The 8898-nt window shown below is 53.9% G+C and overlaps 2 protein-coding genes across 2 annotated transcripts; both read left to right on the top strand.

Moving 5' to 3' along the window:
* The first annotated feature begins 1170 nt into the window (after positions 1–1170).
* On the top strand, positions 1171–3419 carry LOC117239317. The gene is made up of 3 exons (XM_033504816.1): positions 1171–1711; positions 1782–2973; positions 3065–3419. The coding sequence occupies exons 1-3, from the start codon at positions 1171–1173 to the stop codon at positions 3417–3419; spliced, it is 2088 nt and encodes a 695-aa protein (XP_033360707.1).
* Positions 3420–4359: 940 nt separating this feature from the next.
* On the top strand, positions 4360–8681 carry LOC117239316. The gene is made up of 2 exons (XM_033504815.1): positions 4360–4957; positions 8593–8681. Exons 1-2 carry the CDS (start codon positions 4360–4362, stop codon positions 8679–8681), a joined length of 687 nt encoding a protein of 228 aa, XP_033360706.1.
* Positions 8682–8898: the final 217 nt, after the last annotated feature.

Genomic DNA, 8898 nt, shown 5'->3' with positions numbered 1-8898 from the left:
GATCCGGCGACGAAATGTCGTCATGCTCTTCCTGTTCGACCGTTGCGGGCACGCTCGGCAAACGGTCGTATCGCAGGATTACTGAGTTCACAGAATGCACCACCAACGGTTGCGGCGGAGGTGCGGGACACCGCACACGGCGGGGCGCACGCAGGCGATCCGGACTCTGCGCTGCTGCCAGCACCCGGTAAAAGGAAGAAGAGGGGCGCGAGGCGCGGGACGGATACTGTCACCGATACCGACGCCGAGGCGGCCACTGTGGCCGCCACCGCCTCTACAATCCGCGGCGGTGCCAACGGCAGCGATGACATGCGGAGGGATGAAGTAAAGATCGGACCGGTCGACAAGCAAGCGTCCGCGAAGAACGCGGATCCGACCCACGATCAGGAAGGGGAGGATGTCGCATACCTGCGAAGGAGGGTGCGCTTTCTAGAGAGAGAGGTCAGCCGCCTCCAGGAGACGGTGGAACGGCTGACCAAGGAACGCACGGAGAAGGCAGCCAAAGTTGATAATAACGATGGCGAAGGACAAGAGGTGGGGATCACCTCTAAGAGAGGAACGAAAGAAAATGCTCTCCGGGCTCTAACGGGAACGGTTATGGGTCCCCCTCCCCCACCTCTTCCACACCCCTGGTCAGCGGCGCGCCGTCCCCGCTGCCCCAACGGGTCGGGGAGCAACACACAGACCAAGGGAACGGACAGATTCGGTGGTCCAGGACCTCGAGATCCACTAGAGGATCTCAAGAACCTGTTCCTCCGCAAGTTGGAAGAGTGGCGTCGAGAAATAATGTCAGGGGGAGCGATCCCCCCGGCTACGGAGGGTGGCGCTGCCGCAAGAACCGTACAAGTACGGTTGCGGCCGGCGAGAGATACTTCGCGGTCGATCGTGGAGTCGTCGGCCGACGAGGCAGGGTTCATTACCGTCCAAGGAGGAAGAAGAGGGAGAGCGGGACTAAAGAACCGGAAGCCCTTGTAACCTCTTACAACGGCCAACGCGCCGACCGGGGACGTTAGAACCAAGGGACTGATATTGTTGTCTCTTCTGTCGCCGACACTACGAACAAGGGTCTTGGCGCCCGCGACGGCGATCGGAAGCGGCAGAACGAGACCCAAGACTTTCGCGGAGGTGGCCGCTCAGCCCCCGGTGCAGCCTCGTACGGGAAGGGAACCCATGCGAGGAGTGAGCGGCGATGGACTCAGAGCCATCGGGGCAGGCAAGAGACGCAACGCTAGTGGGCGGGACGCGCACAGCGAGAAAGTGCCGGGCCTTCCTCGACCCCCAGGGTGCGCCGTGGTATCGCTCACCGTGAGGGACGGCTCGGGCTTCACATATAGGAATACGATGTCGGTGGTGAAGAGGGAAGTCGATATCACGGAGCTAAGACCGAGGAGCGCGATCACAGGGGCGCTACTGTTTGAAATCCCAGGCCAAGATGCTAGGAGCAAAGCATCGCGACTAGCCGAGCGGATGGCGGCCACGCTGAAGGATTTACCCGCCAAGGTAACCGTGCGGCGGAGGACGGCTGAGCTAAGAGTGACCGGACTGGAGGACTCGGTCACCCCGGAGGAGGTGGCGGCCGCCGTTGCTGAGGCCGGGGACTGCCAGGCCGATAAGGTCAACGTGGGAGTCATACGCTCCGCTCCTGGGGGCCTCGAGTCGGTATGGCTACGCTGCCCGCTGACAGCGGCCAGGAAAATCAGCAGAGGAAGAAGTAGGATTAACATAGGCTGGTCAACGGCGAGGGTTTCCCCTCTCCTTGCGCGCCGACTCCAATGCTTCAGGTGCATGGAGTCGGGTCACGTGCGCTGGGATTGCACATCGACGGCCGACCGGAGCGCTGGTACCCATGTGTCCGGTGTGCGCGGACCTGGGAATGCCCGCGTCCCACCATATGGGGTCACCGGCATGCAAACCGCCTGCCCGTAAGAGGAGGACCGCACAGGAAGCAAAGACCATTTCAGGCAACAGTGGGGACGCGGCGAAGAGGAAGGAAACGATACCGCTGTCAACTGACCCCATGAGGGACAGAAGAGAGGACAGAGAAGGTGGACACAACGACGGTGAGGGGAACGGCCCGGAGGAGGCTATGGAGACGGACCTGAGCGGAAGAAGAGGAGGAGGACAACCGCCCCTGCAGCGCAATCTCAACCGTTCCCGCCGGGCTCAGGACTTAATGTTCCAGAGCCTGACGGAGCGGCGTATCGCTCTGGCGGCAGTGGCCGAGCCGTACAGCATTCTCGACGCGTCACGAGACGCTGAGGATCTGATCGGTTCGGTCGCCGTGTTCTGGACCGGGATCGCGGGGAGCCCCTCCTGCTCGGTGATCGAGCGGGCACGGGGCTTTGTGGCCGTGAAATGGGGCGACCTGGCAGTGGTGGCCGTCTACGTGTCGCCCAACATCAGCCGGACAGAATACGCCTCCTCCCTGGACGGGCTCGGGGCTTGCACGAGACGCTTGGGTGCCTGCCCGTCACTGGTCCTCGGGAGTTTCAACGCCCACTCAACGGCGTGGGGCACCCGCAGGACCAACGGAAGGGGGCGCGACGTACAGGACTGGGCGGCCGCACTCGACCTGCGGCTTATGAACCGGGGGTCGTCCAGTACGTGCGTGGCGTGGCGGGGAGAGTCCATAGTGGACTTCATATGGGCAAACCCTGCCGCATCCCGCCGTGTTTCCGGTTGGGGGGTCTCCCCGGAGCTAACCCTCTCGTTCCACCTCTACATCTTCATGGAGGCGGCGGTTGGCGGCGTGATGGGCGACCGTTCGTTGGGTGCGCGCGGGCTCATCAGCCCACCGGAAAGGAGAAGAAGATTCCCGCGGTGGGCGGTGACCCGCCGCCACGAGGACTTCATGGCGGCGGCCGCTATAGCCGTCGCTTGGTTAGAAAAATCCAGGGCCGACGAGGACGCGGAAGCGGGAGCGACTCGGCTGAGGCGCGACATGCACGCGATCTGCGATTCGTGTATGCCGCGGTCTGGAGCCCCGCGCCGCGCAGCGCCGGTGGTCCGAGGAGATAGCTCGTATCCGCGAGACATGCATCCGCGCCCGGCGTCGGTACACCAGATCCCGCCGTAGGCGGCGGGTGGACGAAGACACGGTGGCTCGTCTGTACGAGGCCTACAGCGAAGCGCGAAGGCTCCTGCAACGAGCCATCAAGGAGGCGAAGAGGCGGGCCTGGGGCGAGCTTCTGGCCAGCCTCGACTCTGACCCCTGGGGGCGCCCTTACAAACTGGTATTGAACAAACTCCGCCCATGGGCGCCTCCCTTAACGGAGAGCATGGACCCTCGATTCCTGGACAAGGTCGTCAGCACCGTGTTCCCCGGAGCAGCGAACGAGGGAGATGGCAGCCCTACCGAAGAGGAGGAGCAAGAGCCTCAACCGCCAGAAGAAGAACCACGTGTCTCCGCGGGAAGGTGAAGCCCGGAATTGAGGGTCACCGAGGAGGAACTGGCCGGGGCCGTCGGGAGGATCGGAGCGCGGAAAGCACCGGGTCCCGGTGGAGTCCCGGCCCTCCTGTGGAAGGACGTTGCCGGCGTCTTGGCCCCGAGATTAATGTGTCTGTTCAACGGATGCCTGTCTCGGGGTGAATTCCCCGCGTCGTGGAAGGAGGGGCGGAGGGTCCTGCTGCCGAAGCCGGGGCGCTCCCCGGACTCGCCTTCCGCCTTTCGGCCGGTGTGCCTTTTGGACGAGGCGGGCAAGCTGCTGGAGAGAGTGTTGGCTGCCCGCCTGGAGTCGCATCTGTCCCGGAGTGAGCCCGGACTGCACGAAGGCCAGTTCGGTTTTCTGAGAGGGCGGTCTACGACCGACACTGTCGCCCGCGTCCGCTCCTTTGTCGAGGGGGCCGAGCGACATGGTTACGTGGCGTTGGCCGTGTCGCTGGACGTGGTCAACGCCTTTAACAGCATCCCCTGGGACAGGATATGCCGGGCCCTCGAATTTCATCGGATGTCCGCGTACCTGCTGGGTGTGGTCTGGGCGTTCCTCCGGGACCGGAGTATCGTCTATACCGTCCGGGGCGGAGGGGTGACGGGGAGGGCTGTACACCGCGCGGTTCGTTGTTGGGTCCATTGCTGTGGAACGTCGCGTACGACGCGTTGTTTCGGACGCCGATGCCTCCGAACTCGACACTGACGTGCTAGGCCGACGACACGTTGGTGCTGGTCTGGGGCACGGCATGGGGTAGAACTGTCCGCTTGGCGGAGTTGGCGGTGGCCTGCGTGGTCGCCGAGATCAAGGAATTGGGACTGAGGGTGTCCCCAGAGAAGTCCGAGGCAATGTGGTTTTGCCGCAGGGCCGATCACGGGACGGCTCGTATCGCCTGAGGTTGGAGAAGGCTGAGATCGGGGTCGGAACCAGCATGAAGTATCTGGGCCTAACCCTCGACAGCCACTGGACCTTCAGCGCTGGCTTCGAGCGCCTGGCACCGTCTGTTGAGGCGACGGCGAACGCCTTAGGACGTTTGCTGCCTCGACTGGACGAGCCCGAATTCGGAGTGCGCCGGCTGTACGCTGGTGTGGTACGATCGAAGCTTCTCTACGGAGCTCCGATCTGGGCAGAGGACCTGATGACCAACCGTCGCAAGCTCCTAGTGATCAGGAGGCTGCACAGGACGGTGGCCATCAGGGTAGTGAGGGGTTTCCGCACCATTTCGGCGGCGGCAGCGGCGGTGCTCGCCGGGTTCTCCCCGTTTGAATTGCAGGTCCTGAGGTGTCGCGGGATTTACCTCCACACTCGGGGTGTGTCGGGCGGGGTGGGTCCGGAGGACGCCGACTTCAGGGTTCGGGCTCAGCGAGCTTTGCTCGACAGATGGCGCGCCAGCCTCGACACGAGAGCCCGTGCACCGGGGATAAGGATCCTCGGGGCCGTCCTTCCAAACTGGGATGTTTGGTTGAACGGCGGCGGACCTCCTCTGACATACAGGGTGACGCAGGTGCTCACCGGATACGGCTGCTTTGGTGAGTATCTGCACCGAATCGGGAAGGAGGCGACCGCGCGTTGCCACCACTGCGATGCGAGCGTGGATTCGGCGCAACACACGCTGGAATACTGCCCGGTGTGGGCGCGGCCGCGCCACGACCTCATCGCGGAAATCGGATGGGACCTCTCGCCGCCGACGATCCTCGAGGCATTGTTGGTAAGCGAGAGAAGGAGGAGGGCCGTGACCTCCTTCTGTGAGCAAGTTGTGCTTCGAAAAGAGGCCGCGGAGAGGGTGAGGGTGCGGAACTCTCACCCTGAGAGGATTGACCGGCGAGGGCGCGGCAGAGGCCATGGACGCGCTTCGGTGAGGCGCGATAGGTCCGCCGCGCTCCCCGGTGGGGTGCAAACTTAGGCGCTGGCAATAGCTCAGCCCCCCGGGGCCGCAAAGCAGCCCGGTAGGGAAACCGGGGTGTATCGCTCACACTGGTTCCCGGGCCCCTTTCAATCGCAGCCGGGACGGTCATCGTGGAGGTTTTAGTCGGTTGGAGTCTGGCACTACCACGCCGCTTTTTCCCAGAAGCGACCTGGTGTCCGTGCGGATTTCCTCCACGTTAATAAAAAAAAAGGGAGATACTTGTATGTGGGGATCAGTGTGTGGAGATATGTGTGTGCGCGGCGTCTCGAAAACAGATAAATGTAAACTGTTCAGTCGGCTAACAGTCGGGTATGGAAGAAAGTGCTGAGACGCGTGCAAGTGTGTATCGATGAATATCTTAGAAATCGTCCATAAAGTAAATGTATAACTATTCTAATATTAATTCCAAGTGTAAATTTAGTGTTCCTATTACATTATTTCGGCTATCAAGATCCACAATTTTCAACAGCCATACATCGTGCTTTGATAATTGAAACACAAGCCCAGCACTTTTTATCCTTTTATATGAAAATGGAACTAATACTTGTGAAATTGTAAGGAAAGGCGAAAGGGCACGCCAATTATTCAGAAAAAATTAAAAGCAGGTTAAGCAAGTTTCCACTCCTCAAATCTTTTATCAGCAATGAAATGGTATAACATGAGGGAAATGTATATGTTGTTCTCTTTCCACAATGAAGAATTTGTTGACACGAAGCGCCTTTATCGCACGCAAGAAATTATAAAGAAAACGAAAGTATGTTGTCGATTATAATCAATTGATGGGAACTGTGGACAAACCGGACATATTTATCAGCACCATTTACTCACAACGAAAAAATATGAAGTGGTACAAAAAATATTTTTTTTATTTAATAGAACGCTTATTGCTTATATGAATGAAGAACTGGGAAGCAAATATCAATGGCAAGATTTCATCAGGAGTTAATTCGGCAACTTATATATCGTTATCTATAAGGAAATACAATAACGTTGAGGTGGTATTAACATGTTAGTTTATTAAAGAGACGAGTGGTAAAAATGTAATAACCACTGTATTTTAAAATCTCTTTGAATATAAGTACAGAGATAATGTATGTCGGTCGTAACCGTTGCTCACTCGATTCTACCGTATGACTCGCTATGCTGCTCGCTGTATTCTTCGATATACTGATTCACTCTAAAGACTCTCGTAATAATGATTCCTAGAAAGGGCGCTCATCTATTTATAACGATCAGTGGACTTACAGAAGGTCGTATATGGTTCCGGTTGACGATTACTCACAACGGTGATAATGTTTTTGTCCGGAGTTCATTTATTCTTGAACCTCGCAAATCAAAACAGCGTTAACATTCTAAGGCACAACAATATGAGTCACTCCCGATTCGAAGTGTCCTATGACTCATGTGCCGCTACAACATTTCGAACGAATCAGGACAAACTAATTCACTTTGCCTTACTGGAAAATGAAAATACAAAACGAAAGAATCCATTGCGAAAGCGTGTAGTATGTTCAACAAATAACAGGAGGAGCGAGTCGCGATACCAGTGCCAAATTTGCGATGTTGGATTATGTGTAATACCAGGTTTCGAAAAATATTACACGCAATACTATTATTAAAAGCTATTATTATATACAATTATATCATATTATATTATATCATATTGTTACATTCTGCTACGATCGTTCGCGGAGAGACGCGGTCGCTAGGAAAACGCGTCAGCCAGAGGCGTAAATTCTCGCTACGATTCTGTTAATCGACGCGGCGAAATAGCCGTTCCCCTGTTTCGATTAAGATAACAGAGGTGGTTCAATGATTGTAACACTGCATTAACAGGTTAACATATAATCGTATATTTGATAATAATATGATGAACACGCCACAAATTGCTTTACAATGAATATGGTAAATATATTACAGAAAGTTGACTCGACTTTACGATATCTCTCAATGAATTCGTTAGACTATACGATTTTGATTTTGCTCGTCAGACCTCTCGATGTGTAACGTTTGGTTCGTCAGAAGGGGCTGATTGCCCTGCGATCATTTCTTTGTCTTCTTTGGAAGACGGCCCCCAATATGCACGGGTCACGTCACCGTTCGCGCCTATGATCACGTATGCCGCCTTCTTGTGTGTAAAATGTAACGGACAAAAATCGACGTTTCTAGAGCTCGCTGCGTGGCGACAACTATGCGCTTGTCACGGTGACCGTGGGAATGCAGCGAAAGGATAATTATATCTCACATACCTTAGCCATCGAAACAGTAACTAAGCAGTAACGGAATCCCTATGTGTCCGGCATCCAGCGATAACCCCTCCACAGGAACCAACCCCTTGATATAAAAATACCTTCCAAGTCAGTCCTCGACATTCTATTCTGTTCTGTTAACACATTCTGTATCGTTACTCTGTCAGTTTCTAATAAAATTTGTAATAACGATCATAATTGAAGTGCGAATCTCTCACCTTACGTGCGGACCGTGAAATTACCCCGAATCGACGTGACACGCTCGTCGATACATTGTATATGATCCGTCGGGCAGATAAGACGATCTGCCTGCAACATTGTATGGCCGCGAGCGACGGTTAGAAAATACAGCCTGTGGTAAGCCTCGTGGCGTAACACATTCTGTAATGTTATTTATTTCCAAATTGTAAATAAAAGTGAGCGTGTTAAGAGAAATTTTTTCATCGAGCAGCTCCGGTTGCAAAGAGGTGTAAACGCGATCGCTGACAAACTTTCTCGCGCACAGTGCACAGTTTTGTCGCGGTGGCTCTACTTTACTCATTGTCTACTACTATCTTTTACTTGTGTCTTATGTCATTGTGTAGTAGTTTAACGCATTGCGGACGAGTGTCGGCAAATAGCCGCCCCGAATTTGTTCACAGTTGCGGACGCTTATTATGAAGTGGCTAGCGTACGTCTATTTTTCTGAGTGATAATATTATGCGTAATGAATAATTTTAAGGCATAAGTATGTAAGTAATTTTATGTAGAACACAAGGAACTGCATCGATTGGTGCTGTTAAAAATATAGGTTTCCATTTCTAAAAAAGGTGCAGTTGCATTTTCCTGATGCACCGATGCATAAAAGTACATAAAATTAGTTGCATATTATGCACCGCCTGATACCATTTAACTTTCATGTTGAGGTTGACTGGTAGAAGAACAAGTGGATGAATTTGTAATAGAAAAGTATATTTAACTAAATAAAGATATAAGTATGAGTATAATGTATAAGTTTATGCTGATCCAGATCCTCACTCTCATACACTCTCAGTGTTACAATACAATAGAATCGATAAGGAGCACGTTCATATATTGTTTATAGCAAAAAGACATTAGCAAAAAAGTTAACCTTATAGCTCTAGCTAAAGGCTACCAGGAACATAAGTAGAAATCTATTTATTAGTTCCTTTGTTCCTAGACCTTGTAACCCAAAACATAATTTATATTCAAAGGCGCAATAATATGGACCTCTCTTTATTTAGAATATTTTTGTTTCACTAAATTCTATTTTCTGCGTATTAGCGGTCTCCAGGTCACGGATATACAAAAATAA

Source organism: Bombus vosnesenskii, unplaced genomic scaffold, assembly GCF_011952255.1.
Source record: "Bombus vosnesenskii isolate JDL3184/JDL3185 unplaced genomic scaffold, Bvos_JDL3184-5_v1.1 scf7180000013918, whole genome shotgun sequence".
In the NCBI taxonomy this organism is placed as follows: Eukaryota; Metazoa; Arthropoda; class Insecta; order Hymenoptera; family Apidae; genus Bombus; species Bombus vosnesenskii.
Note: the sequence above shows the minus strand (reverse complement) of the source record. Positions and strands in the feature narration are given on the sequence as shown.

Excerpts from the sequence above, each read along its gene's own strand:
- LOC117239317 (XM_033504816.1), top strand. The coding sequence starts at position 1,171 with ATGCGAGGAGTGAGCGGCGATGGACTCAGAGCCATCGGGGCAGGCAAG. Across the intron at positions 1,712-1,781 it reads GAAAATCAGCAGAGGAAGAA|GTGCATGGAGTCGGGTCACG; the intron begins GTAGGATTAACA and ends CCAATGCTTCAG. Across the intron at positions 2,974-3,064 it reads TGCGATTCGTGTATGCCGCG|ATCCCGCCGTAGGCGGCGGG; the intron begins GTCTGGAGCCCC and ends TCGGTACACCAG.
- LOC117239316 (XM_033504815.1), top strand. The coding sequence starts at position 4,360 with ATGAAGTATCTGGGCCTAACCCTCGACAGCCACTGGACCTTCAGCGCT. Across the intron at positions 4,958-8,592 it reads CACCGGATACGGCTGCTTTG|ATCCTCACTCTCATACACTC; the intron begins GTGAGTATCTGC and ends ATGCTGATCCAG.